At 39.1% G+C, this 19,149-nt stretch overlaps 1 protein-coding gene across 3 annotated transcripts in view; it reads right to left on the reverse strand.

Moving 5' to 3' along the window:
* flvcr2b (FLVCR heme transporter 2b) overlaps window positions 1–8,730 on the reverse strand; it is a 29,907-nt gene extending 21,177 nt beyond the window's left edge. For all 3 annotated transcript variants that reach the window (XM_052095809.1, XM_052095806.1, XM_052095807.1), the window contains exons 1-2: window positions 7,869–8,730; window positions 572–713 (exon numbers count right to left, since the gene is read on the reverse strand). In XM_052095809.1, coding sequence (XP_051951769.1) covers window positions 572–713; window positions 7,869–8,420 — 694 coding nt within the window. In that variant the 5' untranslated portion in view covers window positions 8,421–8,730. The remainder of the gene's footprint in view (window positions 1–571; window positions 714–7,868) is intronic.
* Window positions 8,731–19,149: the final 10,419 nt, after the last annotated feature.

The raw sequence follows: 19,149 nt of genomic DNA on the forward strand, positions 1-19,149 counted from the left end.
CATTCCTCAAAACAATGATTGACTGATGAGTTTCAAGAGAATGCGGTTTCTTTTTTGCCATTTTTGACCTAATATTGACATGCCAGTCTATTGCATACTATGGCAACTCAAAAACAAACACAAAGACAATGTTTAGCTTCATTTAACAAACTAAATAGCTTTCAACTGTGTTTGATATTATGGCAAGTGATTTTCTAGTACCAAATTAGCAATTTAGAATTATTATTCAATGATAAGGTGTTGGAGTGTTGGTTGCTGGAAATGGGGCCTGTCTAGATTTAATCAAAAATTACTTTTTCAAATAGTGATTGTGCTGTTTTTTACATGAGCAATGTCCTGACTATACTTTGTGATCAGTTGAATGCCACTTTGGTGAATTAAAGTACCAGTTTCCTTCCGAAACAGCAAAATCTGTACATTATTCCAAACTTTAGGCTGCCATTATATGTGATTTTGTAAAAACAAGAACAAGACTCAAAAAGAGGAAGAGAGACACGCTAACAGACAGTGGAATATCAAGCTTGACTTGAGACATACTCTGACAATCAACATGATTGACATTTGCTCTTACCAATGACAACCAAGACAAATAGGAAGGTAGCCACACCCGCTGTGATGTAGAACATGACTCTGATGTGACCTGCCAACTCGTCCAGATCATCCACATTTGGAACAAGGATTGGTGGGACGAGAAAGCCAATGGCGATCCCTAACTAAAAAGGAAAACAAATATTTCTAAGGTCAAAAACAAAACAGGACTTCTGACCCACAAACTCTACACAAGTAAATGAAAGCAAACGCTTTAGCAACACAATCTTGATTTTAAATGTCACTGCATTCCCAAATGTGTCAGAATGCAATTAATTAAAGCACAAGTATTGGTTATATTCTTAAGTGTTGCCATGGGAGGCGCTACAGTGGGCATTAGCAAAACAATTCTTTTACATTTTTCTACAGTCAGTTATCTCTTTCAGGTCAACTATGGCCATGGTGGAACAGCATTTTGACGAGGATCCTGCCGAGCAATGTTAGTTAAACTTTTGACATGTTTATCTTTGTGCAACCCTGCGCACACATGCATGGACATTGTATTTTGGCTTCGCTATACACAACGCATAATTTCATTTCATTTAAACCGACTGATCTCAGTTCAGGAGAATCTGGGCTGTCAGTAAAGGGTTAAACATTCGATATATGGAGATATGTTACAAAACAACATGGTGCTGATCACAGGAGAGTTTATCTTTGGGAGATACACCAACAGAACTACATCTGGTAAGAAACCTAATTAAGTTTTTACATCGAAACCTGTTTTAGTCAAAAGATTGGAGTCTCTAGATTCATCCGATAAGCAATTTTTTATTTATTTTTTACCATTTTTTGCGAAACGCCAAACTGCTAAACACAATGTACACTAATGTGTACAATAGCACAAGGTTTTCATTAGAAATCCTATACTGACTGTGCATTTTCACATTGAGAAATGTTTTTTTGCTCAGAGGCTTTACATGGAGCAAGGATAAAAATATGGTGCATTTCTAATTGATCTGAGATCAGTACAAACAGTGTAAAGTGTAACATTTGGTAACTTCGCAGGACAAATTTTTGTTTTATTTTGTTTTCCACCTTTGATGTTGCTCCTCCCACTCTCCTCTAACAGGTACTGATGATTGCCACCTGTTTCTCATTGCCATCTTGGAACCCTTACCTGCTGTGATTGGCCAGTGGGAGGAGGGTGCCAGATTAAAGGCCCAACAAACCTCATACTTGAGGAGAGAGACTAAGAGATTTGCCTCAAAAAGAGTGTTTCCTTTCTCTGGCCCCAGATGGTGTTGCTGTGTGTTGTTGCGGATTGAATGGTGTGACTATGTGCCATTGTGTGCCATCTGGATTGTTGTTTGCTGTGTGCTGTCAATGTTGTGCTATGTGCCTCATTGACTTGACCCTTGCGAGTTATAAGTTAAGTGGGAATATTTGTGCGAGTTTTGTTTATGTTTTTCTCTTGTTTTTGGACAAAGGGAGGTAGAGACGTTTTCTTTTTGCTCTTTCACAGGTAATTTACTTCTCCCTCAAAAGAAGACTCTTTATTTGTTATTTTGGCCTAGTCCACTCCTGAAGACTCCCACTTTGTTATACAATAAACACAATTTTCTTTAATTGATGAATTGTGGGGCTGGAGATGGGAAACTCCCTAATCTCTCCACTTTTAACCATTTTGTTACTCCTCCCCAACCCTAGACTGGGGAGGATTTAACAATTGGGGGCTCATCCGGGATTTTAACCTGGGTCCTCTCGCACCCCAAGTGAGAATCATACCCCTAGACCCTACTAGAAAAATAAAAACATTGTAACATAAGTCAAATCAAGTCAAATAATTTTTTTGTATAGCTTTTTATTCGCTTAAATACTGATACAGGCAAATTATCAGTACTGGTACTACTCGACCTCAGTGTTGCATTTGACACTGTTGATCACAACATACTTCTTGACAGGCTGGAAAACTGGGTGGGGCTTTCTAGGATGGTCCTAAAATGGTTCAGGTCATACTTACAAGGGAGAGGTTATTATGTGAGTATATGTGAGTGGACGTCCATGACATGCGGAGTCCCTCAAGGCTCAATTCTTGCGCCACTCCTGTTCAACCTGTATATGCTCCCAATGAGCCAAATAATGAAAAAGAACCAAATTGCTTACCACAGCTATACAGACGACACACAGATATACTTAGCCCTATCACCTAACGATTACAGCCCCATTGACTCCCTGTGCCAATGCATTGATGAAGTTAACAGTTGGATGTGCCAAAACTTTCTTCAGTTAAACAAAGACAAAACTGAAGTCATTGTGTTTGGAAACAAAGATGACGTTCTCAAGGTGAATGCATACCTTGACGCTAGGGGTCAAACAACTAAAAATCAAGTCAGGAATCTTGGTGTGTCTCTAGAGTCAGACCTTAGTTTCAGTAGTCATGTCAAAGCAATAACTAAATCAGCATACTATCATCTGAAAAATATTGCAAGAATTAGATGCTTTGTTTCCAGTCAAGACCTAGAGAAACTTGTGCATGCTTTCATCACCAGCAGGGTGGATTATTGTAATGGACTCCTCACTGGCCTTCCCAAATACCACAAGACAGTTGCAGCTCATACAGAACGCTGCTGCCAGGATTCTGAGCAGAACCAGAAAATATGAACATATCACACCAGTCCTCAGGTCTTTACACTGGCTCCCAGTTACATTTAGGATTGATTTTAAAGTATTATTACTGGTATATAAATCACTCAATGGGCTAGGACCTCAATATATTGCAGATATGCTCACTGAATATAAACCCAACAGATCACTCAGATCATTAGGATCACATCAGCTAGAAATACCAAGGGTTCACTCTAAGCAAGGAGAGTCTGCTTTTAGCTATTATGCCAGCCGCAGCTGGAACCAGCTTGCATAAGAGATCAGATGCGCTCCTACATTAGTCACATTCAAATCCAGACTCAAAACACATCTGTTTAGCTGTGCATTTACTGAATGAGCACTGTGCCACTGTGTGTCCGACTGTCTGTACTGTATTTTATTTTATTCTAAACTGTTTCAATTATTTTTATTTTTTTTATTCTTATTTTAATCTCTTCTATGTAAAGCACTTTGAATTACCATTGTGTATGAAATGTGCTATATAAATAAACTTGCCTTGCCTTGCCTATTTGTGCTTTTCCAAATACAAATTGTTTCAAAGCAGCTTTATAGAAAATCAGCTGTAATGTCTGTAACGTCTCCAAACATGAATAACCAACACTCCTGGAAACATGAACAATTTAATCATTTTTTTTAAACTTTCTATAGCTTGGTACTATTTAAAATTTCACTACTTAGTCCCGCTGTCCAAATACAGTGCATCCGGAAAATATTCACAGCACTTCACTTTTTCCACATATTGTTAATTACAGTCTTATTCCAAAATTGATTAAATTCATTATTTTCCTCAAAATTCTACAAACAATACCCCATAATGACAATGTGAAAGTTTATTTGAGATCTTTGCAAATGTATTAAAACAATTAAATTAAATAAAAAATAAAAATCACATGTACATAAGTATTCACAGCCTTTGCCATGACACTCAAAATTGAGTTCAGGTACATCCAGGATTGTATCGAGGCACAGATCTGGAGAAGGGTACAGAAAAATGTCTGCAGCATTGAAGGTCCCAATGAATACAGTGGCCTCCATTATCCATAAATGTAAGTTTGGAACCACCAGGACTCTTCCTAGAGCTGGCCACCCGGCCAAACTGAGCGATCGGGGGAGAAGGGCCTTAGTCAGGGATGTGACCAAGAACCCGATGGTCACTCTGACAGAGCTCCAGCGTTTCTCTGTGGAGAGGGGAGAACCTTCCAGAAGAACAACCATCTTTGCAGCACCCCCACTAATCTGGCCTGTATGGTAGAGTGGCCAGACGGAAGCCAGCTCAATAAAAGGCACATGACAGCCCACCTGTAGTTTGCCAAAAGGCACCTGAAGGACTCTCAGACCATGAGAAACAAAATTCTCTGGTCTGATGAAACAAAGATTGAATTCTTCGGCCTGAATGGCAAGCGTCATGTCTGGAGGAAAACAGGCACCGCTCATAACCTGGCCAATACATCCCTACAGTGAAGCATGGTGGTGGCAGCATCATGCTGTGGGGATGTTTTTCAGCTGCAGGAACTGGGAGACTATTCAGGATCGAGGGAAAGATGAATGCAGCAATGTACAGAGACATCCTTGATGAAAACCTGCTCCAGAGCACTCTGGACCTCAGACTTGGGTGAAGGTTCATCTTCCAACAGGACAATGACCCTAAGCACACAGCCAAGATAACAAAGGGGTGGCTACGGGACAACTTTGTGAATGTCCTTGAGTGACACAGCCAGAGCCCAGACTTGAACCCGATTGAAAATCTCTAGAGAGATCTGAAAATGGCTGTGCACAGACACTCCCCATCCAACCTGATGGAGCTTGAGAGGTCCTGCAAAGAAGAATGGGAGAAACTGCCCAAAAATACGTGTGCCAAGCTTGTAGCATCATACACAAAAAGACTTGAGGCTATACTTATGTACATGTGATTTTTTTTTTTTTTTTTTTATAAATTTGCAAAGATTTCAAACAAATTTTTACATTGTCATTATGGGGTATTGTTTGTAGAATTTTTTGGAAAATAATTAATTTAATCAATTTTGGAATAAGGCTGTAACATAACAAAATGTGCAAAAAGTGAAGCGCTGTGAATACTTTCCGGATGCACTGTATGTGGACATACTTTAAGGAAAACTATTTGCTATAGAATTATTTTTTTTGCATGATTATTAGGCGTTACTAGTTACAAATCAAAAAGGGAAATGGAAAATACACACATCAGTTATGCGCGGGTCTAGCTAACTAGCTAAATAATATTGTAGTTTATAATATACATTTATCCTTTTAATGGATTTAATTTATGACAATGTGAAGTGACAAAAAGATAATGCCCTCCATAGTGTTTTGTTTTTGAGATGAGCCCCCACTATTTGATATGTAATCATGTAACAACAATGGACATTCAGGGGCCCCTTGTGCTCTACAAGAGGAATGGTCGGGACTTGGTGATGGTAACCTCCATTACATATTGGGTTCCAGTAAATGTAGATACATGAAACAAACATGGGCCCTTATGTTGTTCCAGAGGAATGATTTGTACTGGGGGATGGGGATACGGTTGTGTGGTGACAAATAAAGTTTAATCTAATGCCCTGCACATTTCACAAGCCTCAGTTCAAGGGCTATGCCAGTTAAATTCCACATTATGTTTTCAAGTAGCAAGAGGTACATAAGCTTAAAACGGCTCGGGAGCAGGTTTGTTTACCATAAACAGGATTAGACTGCAGCTTTAAAAATGGCGGTTATAATTCTAAACTATAAATGATGTGCACATCCACTGTTGTTGTTTCCACCTTTGTCTCTTAGTGTTCACTGGTGTTGTGCTAAAATCTGATAATAGGGAGTCAAAATTCGGCACTACACCGGTACACTTCAAGCAATGGCCCAACGGTAAGCATGGCCACATTGTGAACAATACTAATTAATGCAAACAATTCCAAGCATGTGCAGAATAGGTGTACAGAGACAAACGGCTAGAAAAATTGCTAAGTTACCAGAACCCTTATACATAGGGAAGCCTACAAGCTTAGCATAAAATAGCATTACGTGGTGTTCTCATAGACCTTCTATGGGCGGTACACTGTTGAGGAGACTATTTTTTTTAATAGATGTCTATGGAGGAGATGCTTTAGTATGAGGAATAAACTGCTTTTGTGTGGAAATAGCTTATTACTTAATGAACTGACCACCTGTCTGCTAATCTTCAACATGTTTTATACTAAACAATCCTTTTGTAATGAACTCTCTGTGGAATTTACTACAATAAAATAGCCCTAGCTATTTTATAAGAGAATACACTGTACATTTCGCAACAGGTAGGTGTCAGCTTATGGCTCTCCCCATTAATTTGTATGGTATCCAGAAACAGTGACTAACTATCCTAACATGCTAAATAACTGTTAAGACAAAAGTATACTTCGGTCAGATGCGAATGCTGAGAATCCGTGTACAGGACGTGTCACGTAAATCTCGTCATCAGCAGAGTGCTTGAGCACTGATTTTTCAAACCGCTCATCTTTTAATGTGCAAAATGTGTATATGCCTGAAATTAAACCCTAGATACTTCCAATTTGACACGAATGCTCAGCGTCTGCATATAGTCAAATGCGAGCCTGTCAAAGTATGCTTCATATAACTGTGTGTGCATACACAGACAGTTGGCGCATGCATGCTACGACTGCTATGAGACACCGGACATTCTCTTAAGGAGTTTAGACCCATAAAGGGGAATCTCTGATTATTTATTTATAAGAATCTCTGTCACAGACCATGCTGAGGACTGAATTTACATCACTCGCCCTCTACACGTAAAAAGTGTAGAGGGCGAATCCAGGGCATACTGAGTGACTCCAGCCATGTCTCCTAAGCAACCAAATTGGCCCGGTTGCTAGGGAGGGTAGAGTCACAAGGGGTAACCTCCTCACGGTCGCTATAATCTGTGGTTCTCGCTCTCGGTGAGGCACGTGGAGTTGTGTGTGGATGCTGCGGGGAATAGCATGAAGACTCCACATGCACTACGTCTCTGCGGTAACGCGCTCAACAATCCACGTGATAAGATGCACGGATTGATGGTCAGACGCGGAGGCAACTGAGATTCGTCCTCCTCCGCGAGTCACTAAGCCACCACAAAGAGATAGAGTACATTGGGAATTTGGCATTCCATATTGGGGAGAGAAAAAAAAACTATACTTTGGGAGAGAGAGGAGTAGAAATTTGTCATGAAAAACTAAATTATTACTTTGGTGCAAGAACTAACATAGGCAAACTTCAAGGAAAAGAAGTCAAATGAAATTTAGAATATGGCACCTTTTAAAAAATGATATCTACCACTTAAACAGACATTAAGTGGATAATTTCAGCCACCAGTGTGCTATCAGTTTATATTTTTGGTAAACTATACTTAAAGAAATTTAAGATTGAAGTCAAGTGTTCAGCATTTAAATTATGCCATAGACACATATGGCATAAGTAGTAAGTGTAGCATGGTGAAGTATGACATTTTGAACTCAGCCTTGGTCTTCTTTCTTGCGTCTAATTGCATACTGAATTGTGATTGGTCGTGTCATCTTGCATATAATTAACTTAATGGTAACGGCAAAGTTGCAGCCTTTTATTCATATAAACCTAAGATCGAAGTTTACCCAAAAACTTAAACAAACCTAAAATAATAATTGCAACAAATATGAACCCACCTGATTTCCGAAGACCCCGATGGAACACGCGGTGGACACCTCATCCGAACCGAACCACACCGACGCGATGCGCGAGGGCATCCCGAGGATGAACACCTGGGCAACGGAGCAAATGAACTGACCCAGAAATGTCACGGGAAACAGGTCCGGTCTCGCACTGGCTACCTTGATCCACGTGCCCGCGCAGTTCAGACCCGCGGCGACGAGCGCGATGACCCGTAGACCTTTTTTATCCAAGAGCCACGAGACGGGGAAAATGAGCGGAATATACGTTAACATGTAAATCATGGACATCCAGTCAATGGTGAAAGAGTTCACACTGTAAAAGCGCATGAAAATATTGTTAATGATCCCGTATTGAATCCACTGATAGGAGTTACACAGAGAATATGAGCTGAATAAACATACTATGATCCATCTCTTCTTATATAAACGCGTTACCGGTGGCGCGGTGTGATGTTCAATATACACATCAGCATCATTCACGGATGTTTTGGAGAAATATTCATTATCATTCACCTCCCGATTCACTGACTTTGACTCATCGCACATTTTCACTCGATTTAAATGCCGTCAGATACTCTTAACCTGGGAACGAGTTCATTTACCTCTTGTCTATGGTTCTGGTAACTATGTCATTCATTCATTTTGAGTAATGTTAAAAATACGCCGATCAAACTACTGTAAATGCTGCAGATTTATAACCCGCGAAACTAGCTCGTTTAAATGCTTACTTCCTTGCAGATAAATTATATAACATTTTAGATTAAATTCTACCAGATACACTCCCCATATCGCGAAATATATTCGTCGTTGCTCGTGTCTAATAAACTCTTCTGTTCCCGCAACGGAAACTCATCAAACATTCTCTCAAAAGTTTCGACACATGATGACGCGCTTAACCAGAGAGTATATAGCAGAGACGGGCCACTTCTATTTAAATGTATGCGAGAAATCGAACGCCCAACTGACGTACAAAGGAAGTCCCGCCTTCGGATAACAAAGCCAATCACCTTTTAGACATAGACGTGGTCTGTCAATCAACTCGGTAACGCGCATGCGCATTAGCTATACAAGCCGCGAAATGTTCTTGTTTTGGCGTAATATGAGGTAAAAAAGCACAATTTATGATTAAAATATTATCATATTTTATTGCTGATTTGAAATATGGTTTTTGATCGTAATCTTGACCAACCGTTTTTGATATTTCGGTCTTTCCCCATTCAAGTAGATAGGAGCAGCACTGGCATGACTTCCAAAGATGGCAGACAGTGGACTGACTTGCAAGACACACTTTGGCTTAACATAGAATCGAACAGAACGGAAATGTAAACAAACAAACAAACAAACAAACTGTTCGAAATGGGCGGCGCTTAAACGGCATGGATGTTGCGCAGGCATGTGACGGTGGACATGAGGGGTTTTATAACCTTATGTGAAGACTTGTCGCTACAGCACAAAAGGGGCGTTTCCTAATTAGTGGGCATTTTTAAACCGGGATAGACGTTATGATTCCATATTTGAGAGACTACAGGCAGAACTCGTACTTTTAAGTGTAAATATTTTTTATTTAAAAAATGTCACACAATTAAAGTGAACAGTAAGTTACAGCCAGGTCACAGCACCAAAAATATTCACTTTCCAGAAATAAGATATGATCAACACAATCAAGGGGTTTCTATATGCACTTGTTACAGTATTTTTAAGTAAATTTAGTCTTTTCAAGTATTTATTTTATATTATATTATGTCGTATAGTGTATATTGTTATTATTATTTTATTACTGTCACCCTTGGCACCTTATTTTATTTTTATTGTTAATTTCTTGTCATTACTCATGTGTATGTACTCATGACATGTATAAATACAATCGTGCCAATAAATACTTAGAAAAATGCCCCTAAAATAACCTCACTGTGATTGGCCCAGCCCCCTTCTGGAGTAACCCCGCCCTTTCTTGAGTACTCTGCACTCTTTTGGCGTTCACGTCCCGTTTGGAGATCTCCGGTCACCACGAAGCACCATCGATTACAATTATTTATGTACACAGGCTAAGGCATTTTGTTTAATTGTTTTACAGAGATGGCTGGGGCTGATTTTAATTTTAATGCCAGCTACTATTGACTAAAATGAATTGATTGAAACTATTATACTTTTAGTGCACACCTCTCCAATAAGCCATAAAACATAATAAAAAAAAACATCCTGAGATTTGAATGTGTCTCAATAGAGGATTCAGCTATCTGAGCCGCCAAGCGCCCCCTGGAGGATAATATATTTATTACACAGGAGACCGTTATTAGCTGAAAATAAAAATCCCGCTCGCGCATTCGAAGTCTCGCGAGAGTCTCATTCGCAGTTATTAAGGTTAGAGTCAATTTTAGTAGTAGGGTTGAGGCTGGACTATATTTAGTAGTAGGTGTAGGGCTCTGTAGGACTCCAAATAAACACAGTCTGTGTAAGTCACATGCGGCTATCGCGAGACTTTAGGCCATTTCCACTACATGAACTAAAGACCGTTTAGAGTTGGTGAAGTCTCAAACAGCCGAACTCTTGCAATTTAATAACGAAATGGCGCCCTCTGCTGGAGTTACTGGGGCGATGGATTTTGCCTGCCCAGTTCTGCCCCAAGTACTATTTAGATGTTATTAACATTTAGATATCTATTTATAATTTATATTATATGGCTCAGTGGTTGAGGCTCAGGGTTACTGACCAGAAGGTTGGGGGTTCAAGCCCCAGCACCACCAAGATGCCACTGTTGGGCCCTTGAGCAAGGCCCTTAACCCTATCTGCTCCAGGGGCGCTGTATCATGGCTGACCCTGCACTCTGACCCCAGCTTAGCTGGGATATGTGAAAACTAATACATTTCACTGTATATATGCACTGACGTGTGGTCTGGGTAGGCAAACTAGGCACTGCCTACCCTGCCAAAATTCAAAAATAAAATGTTTATTAAATAATAAACTTGTATTTGTATTTTTACTTTTTATTCTTGTGATTTATATATGCAATATGTGTGTTATTCCAATTGTTTAGACGTTATGATGACAAATGTAGCAGTTACGCATAATCAACTAAAAACAAATGGTAGAATAAGCAGTGCTTTTACAGTCCATTCATTGCAGGCGACACGCGGAAAACCCATGTTGCGCATGCGCGCTTCGATCCTGTATTCTTTAACGTGTACGGCAAAAAGCACAAATCTGCTGTGCCTTTTGACGTAAATATGTTATGCCCGTTATCATCTCCGTTAAGTGTCAGACATGGACCAATTAAAATCGAGATATTCCTGGACATTTGCGTAGCTAACGTCATTACACCACAGCTAGCGTACATGCCTAATCCCCGCCAAATTCAAAATCAAAATGACAGAACCGGCCGTCATCACGGAATTAAGAGTTTTTTCCAACTTCCAAGCTCGATTTTAATTCCAAATATGAGTTAATTGCAAGAGGGAGGTCTACGCCAGCCTTAGATGGACTAGTACAGCAAAAGGGCCCAAAAATTATCCGATCATTTCAAACTGATTGGTATGTAAGAAAAGATTGGCTATGTGGCTGTGCTAACAATCAGCATCCCTGCCTGCTTTTTTCAACCAGTCAGACTGTTTGGACTTCAGCGGGATATTGTGATTTGAACAACCTGCCCGCAGCTTTAACCAAGCATGAAAAGTCGTCAGCTCACATCCAGTGTCAAATTACACTGAAAACCTTTGGAAAATCTCGGATCGACCTTGCACTTGACGAGCAAAGGAAGCTGTAAAGGTAAAGGATTGTTGTATTGTATCTTCTGTTATAAAGATGAAGATTGCACATAAAAAAATAAGCACATAATGTTGTAAAAAATAAACAACTTATGTTCTGTTATATGTTCTGTGTTTTGACTACTGAATTTTGTATAATAATATCTAATGAAGATATATTAACAAAATCGTATATATTATTTATAAAACATATATAAAATACATATACATTTCTTGATATGCCGGGCTTGTGCGTAACGTTCACTGTTTACACGCTTGTGTGTGTGTGTGTGTGTGTGTCTGTGATAGAGAGAGAGAGAGAGTACACGATATACATCCTGATTTTTACATTTCTTGATATGCCGCGCTTGTGCGTAACGTTCACTATAAACAATAAATCAGGTAATCTGGCTTTCATAACTCAGTGCCTAGCCTCTTTAAGACATCACTGCACGTCACTGTATATATGCAAAAAACTGTGTGTATAATGTGTGACCAAAATAAAGGATTCTATTCTATAATTGTATTATAATGGTATTATAAGTACATGGAGATATAATTAAAATAATACTTAAAAATGATTCCCACTAATATATAGACCACATGACCTATTATCTGATTATTTAAATGCTCAATATCATTTCTAGAACATCTTACACACTCATACTCTTGCCTGTTGTTTAATGTAACCCAACACCAACTATTTCTGAGCAAATATATAATCAGGAAGTCAACGACTTTGTCAATGAATGAAGAAAATTGTGAGTACACTACATAAACACAGGAACATGTCACCTGAAAGGCAGCCCATGGATCAAGGGTCAAAAGGTCAAGTATAGATCAAAGCATATTTATATTATGAAAGAATGTGTATAATGAATGGTATGTTATAGGCTAGTTTAATATATTATAATACACAATAAATAATATGATATATCTTGAGTATACTTCAGTGATCCTTTTATTCTTCATATCGTTAATGATATATGTTTAAATGGATTAAAAATATTATCTTAAAGGAAAGCACAGGTCATCTACAGGCTTTATTCTATATATAAAATATGTATACATGTTTTCCTCAAAGTTTTAACAGATTAAAGGGATAGTTCACCCAAAAATGAAAATTCAGTCATTGTTTACTCACCCCTGTGTTGTTATAACTCTATATGACTTCTTTCTTTTTCTTTACACAAAGGGAAAAATTGTGCTCAGTGATGTCACACAATGGCAGGTAATGGTGACCATCTCTTCAAGCTTCAAAAGGACACAAATGTCTAATTAAGACGTCAAGATGGGGCATTCAAGCGAAAACTTGTTTTGTTTTGCACACACACACACACACACACACACACACACACACACACACACACACACACACACACACACACACACACACACACACACACACACACACACACACACACACACACACATAAATGTTTCCTCTGATTCGTCTTGATTTTCCCAGAATTTTGAAGTTCAGTTCTGCTTTTTAATTCTCGTTTTCTTGACATTATTATGCATTTACTTTGATAAATTATTGGTGGAAAACTATTTATTCTTTGTCTTCTCTTTGTAACATCATAGTCAGTTTGATTGCAAGCAGAATTACATTAATTGCAAAAATGTCTAGGTTACTGTTGTAACCTCCGTTTCCTGATGGAGGGAATGAGACGTTGTGTCGAAGAAGCAACACTCTCTTGATAGCCTCGTGCATCTCTGAACTTGAGAAAAGTCCAATGAGAAATTGGCAGACAGAATTTGCATGTCCCGCCCCGGACATATGGGTATAAAGGGAGGGAAATATGTCTGTTCATTAAGGATTTTGCCAGAGTAGCTGAAAATGAGGTTCCGCCATAACAGTGGCTCGGTTCAGCGACGTGGCCGGGAGGACACAACGTCTCGTTCCCTCCATCAGGGAACGGAGGTTACAACCTAGACGTTCCCCATCTGTCGCTCACTTCGAAGTTGTGTCAAAGAAGCGACACTAGGGGTCCAATTTTAATCACGCCATGCGCTGAACCGTGTACGTGCGCTGCTGACGCAGGTGTGGGCAGGCAGTTGCGTGTCAAAGCAACAGGCCGTGTCAGACTGCATGTGCCCTTCCCCAACGCCCCATAAAATCATCATAAACTTCTGGTTCCCTACACCCCGATATGGGGGGAACAAGGCGACATGCCAAGTATGGGAGCAAGCCACGCCATCCGCGCCTTTTCTCTCTCTATGTTTCTCGCACAGAGTTAAAGTGGCTGGGGCCATTAACTCGTAGTGGGTCTGGTCGGGGAGTGTGGTAAGTGGTAAGGTTCTTGCAGTGAGAACATGAACCATCCACAAACGCTGCCTCGGTGTGATCGCGGCCCAGACACACGGGGAAGCGCCTGTGACCTTCAGGAGCGGAGAGAACTTGACCGCATCCAGGAACTACACAGGGGAAAGGACGTTCAATGCTGCTGTGTATTGCTCTTTTAGAGAATCAAACTCTTTTACAATATTCTCTTTTAGAAAGCGCTGTCGAAGCGCCCAGGGGCAAAGCTGCACTGCCGTGCAGAGATGGAGAAAGCTGCTGGTATGCGCTGTAGATCCAACAGCAGACACTCTTAGAGATGAGTTGAACAGTTTTGTGAATCGCAGCTCGCTGATTACACAAACAGTCAGCTCCGAAGAAAATTTCTGAAAGAACAGATGCATTTCCCTCCCTTTATACCCGTTGGGCAGGACATACAAATTCTGTCTGCCAATTTCTCATTGGCCTTTTCTCAAGTTCAGAGATGCGCGAGGCTCTCAAGAGAGACCCCTAGTGTCGCTTCTTCAACACAACGTCGAAGTGAGCGACAGACTGATACTTCAAATTAATTTAAACTGCTAAACTTTGACAAACATTAGTTTGATAATGTCTAAATACACAGATCACCCACAACATTAAAACCACCTGCCTGATATTGTGTAGGTCCCCCTTTTGCCACCAAAACTGTGCTGAGATGCTATTCTTCTCACTACAGTTGTTGCCAGATGGGCTGGTTTGAGTATTTCTGTAACTGCTGATCTCCTGGGATTTTCACACACAACAGTCTCTAGAATTTACTCTGCATGAGGCCAAAAGCAAAAAACATCCAGTGAGTGGCAGTTCTGTGGATGGAAACACCTTGTTGATGAGGGAGGTCAATGGAGAATGGCCAGAATGGTTTGATAACCGCTCTGTACAATTGTGATAGGAAGAATATAATCTCAGAATGCTATTCTGAGATGTGGGTTGGTGCTGTTTTGGCGGCACGAGGGGGACCTACACAATATTAGGCAGGTAGTTTTAATGTTGTGGCTAATCAGTGTATATATCCAAATGCATATCTTGTGATAAAATATAAAATTAAGTCTCAAAGAGTCATTAGACTACATAGTAGGTGGCTGCCGTCTACAGGCTGTTACTGGCATGACATGTTTTTCAAGTCATGTTATTTATATTTTGTTCACCAGATGGCAGAAATCTGCTTCTAATATATGTCACGTTCTCATATTTTCTTCATGTTTTAACTTATAGAAGTGTCACTTTTCTTTTCAAATGTGCTTATTTTTTTATACAAATGAATGACTTTAAGGAAGATCGAAATATCATAAAATGTATTGTTCTTGCTTCAGGGAAGAAGAAATTATATAATTAACATAAAATATGTTCTTATTCAAGCAGTGTAAAAGTCAGGCGCCCTTACACATCTTTATAGCAGCAACTTCATGCTGTCAGAAATAAAAAGCAATAATTTGTGCTATTTTCAACAGATGATCAGATATAAGTTTTGTTTTTACTACCATGAATGTCTATATTCATAAATAGGAAGAACAGTGCTGTTATGATGATACATTAAAAAAAAGACTACAAACCTTAAAGGAATGTTCTGGGTTATATACGAAGAACATGTGGCCAGTGGCATGCTGTAACTTTCAATATGATTATTGATTAAAATGTATCTAATTTCATGATCATTCAAATTAATCACAAATAATTGCATATATGCATTCTTGCTGAGAAAGCACCAACACAGAGATAATTCAAATAACATTATTGCGGACATAATCTTATCACTGGCCATAATTCATTGTAGTAAATTAATTTGTTAAATTGACAGCCAGAATTCTTTTGTTTGTTTTAACGAACTGATGGACGAGTAGAAATTATTGTCTGTGGTCAATCGAGCTTAACTCGTATTGAACCTGTGAATGTAAGTGCAGCGTAGTTCTAGCGGGAAGACAAGCAGCTGTACATCATCGCACCATTAGCTGGGTAATTCCCAGCCAATCACATGTAAGCCATTGTTTTATAAGTCTGCTCACAATCTATCACATTGCTGTTTCAGTGTGCTAACACTGCAACCTCCACCACCCCACCACCACCAGTTGAGTCCCGTCCTGCACAGGTGTAGGCGCCTCACCCCTGCCTCTTATCTCAGGAAGGATATGATGGTTCCGAGTACAACTTCTTCATTACTTTTCTGTTTTATATTCATCAAAGAAAATGTCATGTTAAATTTCACTCAAGTCTGCAAGTCTTATATCGTAAATGCATTTAGAAAGAAACTCAGCAGTATCACTTGGTAAAAAACCCTCCACAACTGATTAAAAACATTTCTGCAACACTCTGGGATGCTAGATGAAGAAGATACTTATCTGTTGATGGCAGCCCAGATAATTAAAGCAATAATGACAGCCAGCACGATCAGAACAGCGATGAGGATGCAAATCTTGTTGCGGGATGACATCTACAGTGATTAGAACTAAACGAGTCATCAGTTCATGAGAATCGGCAATAATTAGTTACAATTTACTCATTCTCATGTCTGTTGAACTTAGTCATCATTCACTGAAAATCTACCCCTCCACTGTAGCCTTCAAATTGTGTGCAATCATACATGGCACCTCAAGACGTGGTGGTGGCGTAGTGGACTAAAGCACATAACTGTTAATCAGAAGGTCTCTGGTTCGATCCCCACAGCCACCACCATTGTGTCCTTGAGCAAGGCTTAATTCCAGGTTGCTCCGGGGGGATTGTCCCTGTAATAAGGGCACTGTATTTCGCTTTGGATAAAAGCGTCTGCCAAATGCAAAAATGTAAATGTAAAAGACGTGTTGCAGTAGTTTCGACATCAGTGATTTTAAACATCATTGATTCTCGAATGATTCCAACAAGATTTAAAGGCTACGGCAGCAAATTACAACTTATATTTTGGTCTATTCATCACACAATGATATCGTATGGCTTCAGAAGGCTTGTAATAAAGTTTACAAGTCTTGTAGCCTCCTTTTAAATATATTTTATGGCGCTTTATTGTCCTTTTTGAGCTTGACCTTATAAATCAACCTCCCCTTTAATTGTAAGGACAATCCAGCTCAGACATTCAGCAAAACCTCACATTTTGTTTTCCCCAGAAGAAAGAAAGCTCTTTGGGTTTGGAATGACGTGAGGGTGAAAAAAATATTATAGAATTAGATTTTTTTTAGTGAACCATAGTTCATAATGAAGATTAGTGCTACATTCAAAATTGCGTAATGTCAGGGTATGTACCACATTTGATGAAGACAGTACTTCTTGACCATTTAAAAGTAAATTCTTTAGGTATGCAGGTGACTAGTATGAAAAAATTCTCTGACATTCTTCATCCAGGATCTTGGAATTGTCCCATGATGCAAATTGATGACAAAGTAATATGTTTTTGGCCTACAAATATAGTAAAGTCGCTTAGATGTCAATTTTGACCATCTGTAAGTTATTAGCCATTATTAATAAGTGAAAGCTGTACCTAGGAATCTGCAGCTCTGGACAGCTGCTGTGTGCCAATTGCATATTAATCTCAATGTTTTCCACATTGGTCTCTATACTGTCTACAAATGAGACAGATATAAACAGAGACATTTTTTTTTACACAGTTAAACACAGCTAACTGAAACTTTTCTTTTTCAGACTATGCAAAAAATCTTAATCAATGGTATTATCCAACTCATTGTTTAAAATGGAAATGCATGGTAATACTGCAAAATATTTTGTTTCCTCAGCAATCTTACGTCATTCACTTAGATGTCTCTTTGTAGCTAACTTTTAAAGTTTTGATGGACAGCACACGACAATGATGTAATCTCATGTAATTTGCAGGAAATAATAACACCTAACACCACAAGTTTGTGTTTGCTAATAGCTGACGTCTTGTCATTAAAAGTGTAGCCTATGAACAAACAATCCCACTGAGGTTTTGCGTGTGAAACCTCACAGGTCTTCATTATCACGCTTTGCTTTTGCCTTTTACACCTTTAATTGCACTTTTCTGTCTAAGGGTTTCATCACTAAATACACACAAAAAACTGAAACTCCCTCAGACACCAGTCTAAAATTTTAACAAAATTTGATGAACATTTCATTTTATTTTAGCTGCTATACACTGTGTGTATACAGTGGGTTCTGGATTTAAACACATTTATAAGAAGCTGGTAAAGTAAATGGACTTTTTATTTTATTTTTTATTTTGTTAATCGGTTGAGAACAGGTTCTCATTTGCAACCGCGACCTGGCCAAGATAGGCGCAAGGTACAAGGCGACATAAAGTTACACATGATATACCAACATACAATTACACAATCATGAATATAGAAAACATTCAGATTCAGTTAAAAAGTACTGGACAATATATAAGAATAGAAATTGAAAGACTTGATAGTTGAAAAAAATGTAAAATGGCAGTGCAAAAGAAGTAGCAGTCGGATAATAGTGCAGTCCAACATAGGTAAATTGATAATGTGCAAATAAATGCAGTGACAGCCATTTAGTTGAATATGTGCAAAAATACATAAGTCTTTGTTCGTAAAGAGCATCAACATCAACATGTACAGTGGTCCATCAATAAATTTGACAGTAAAACAGACTGTATGCAATGGATTTGAAAAATAGAAATATGGACATTTTGTGCATTAACTGCGTCTTTGTCAGGCATATTGACAAGATAAATAATAGTTTAATATAAAACTCAACCAAAAAGAAAGACACACACACACACACACACACACACACACACACACACACACACACACACACACGTTGTGTTTCCATGTTTTATGGGGACTTTCCATAGACAATGGTTTTTATACTGTACAAACTTTATATTCTATCCCCTAAACCTAACCCTACCCCTAAACCTAACCCTCACAGAAAACATTCTGCATTTTTACATTTTTAAAAAACATAATTTAGTTTGATTTATAAGCTGTTTTCCTCATGGGACTGACAAAATGTCCCCACAAGGTCAAAAATTTGGGTTTTACTATCCTTATGGGGACATTTGGTACCCACAAAGTGATAAATACACGCTCACACACACACACACACACACACACACACACACACACACACACACACACACACACACACACACACACACACACACGTCAGAGAGCTGTCCGTAAATCTATCTCTGTCCCACTGCCGTCTTCAGGCGGCCTTTATCCCTCTAGCTTGATTAGGGCCCAGGTGTGCAGCTTGTCCTCCAGCACCCAGAGTGGGG

This window comes from Xyrauchen texanus, chromosome 28, assembly GCF_025860055.1.
Source record: "Xyrauchen texanus isolate HMW12.3.18 chromosome 28, RBS_HiC_50CHRs, whole genome shotgun sequence".
Classification (NCBI taxonomy): domain Eukaryota; kingdom Metazoa; phylum Chordata; class Actinopteri; order Cypriniformes; family Catostomidae; genus Xyrauchen; species Xyrauchen texanus.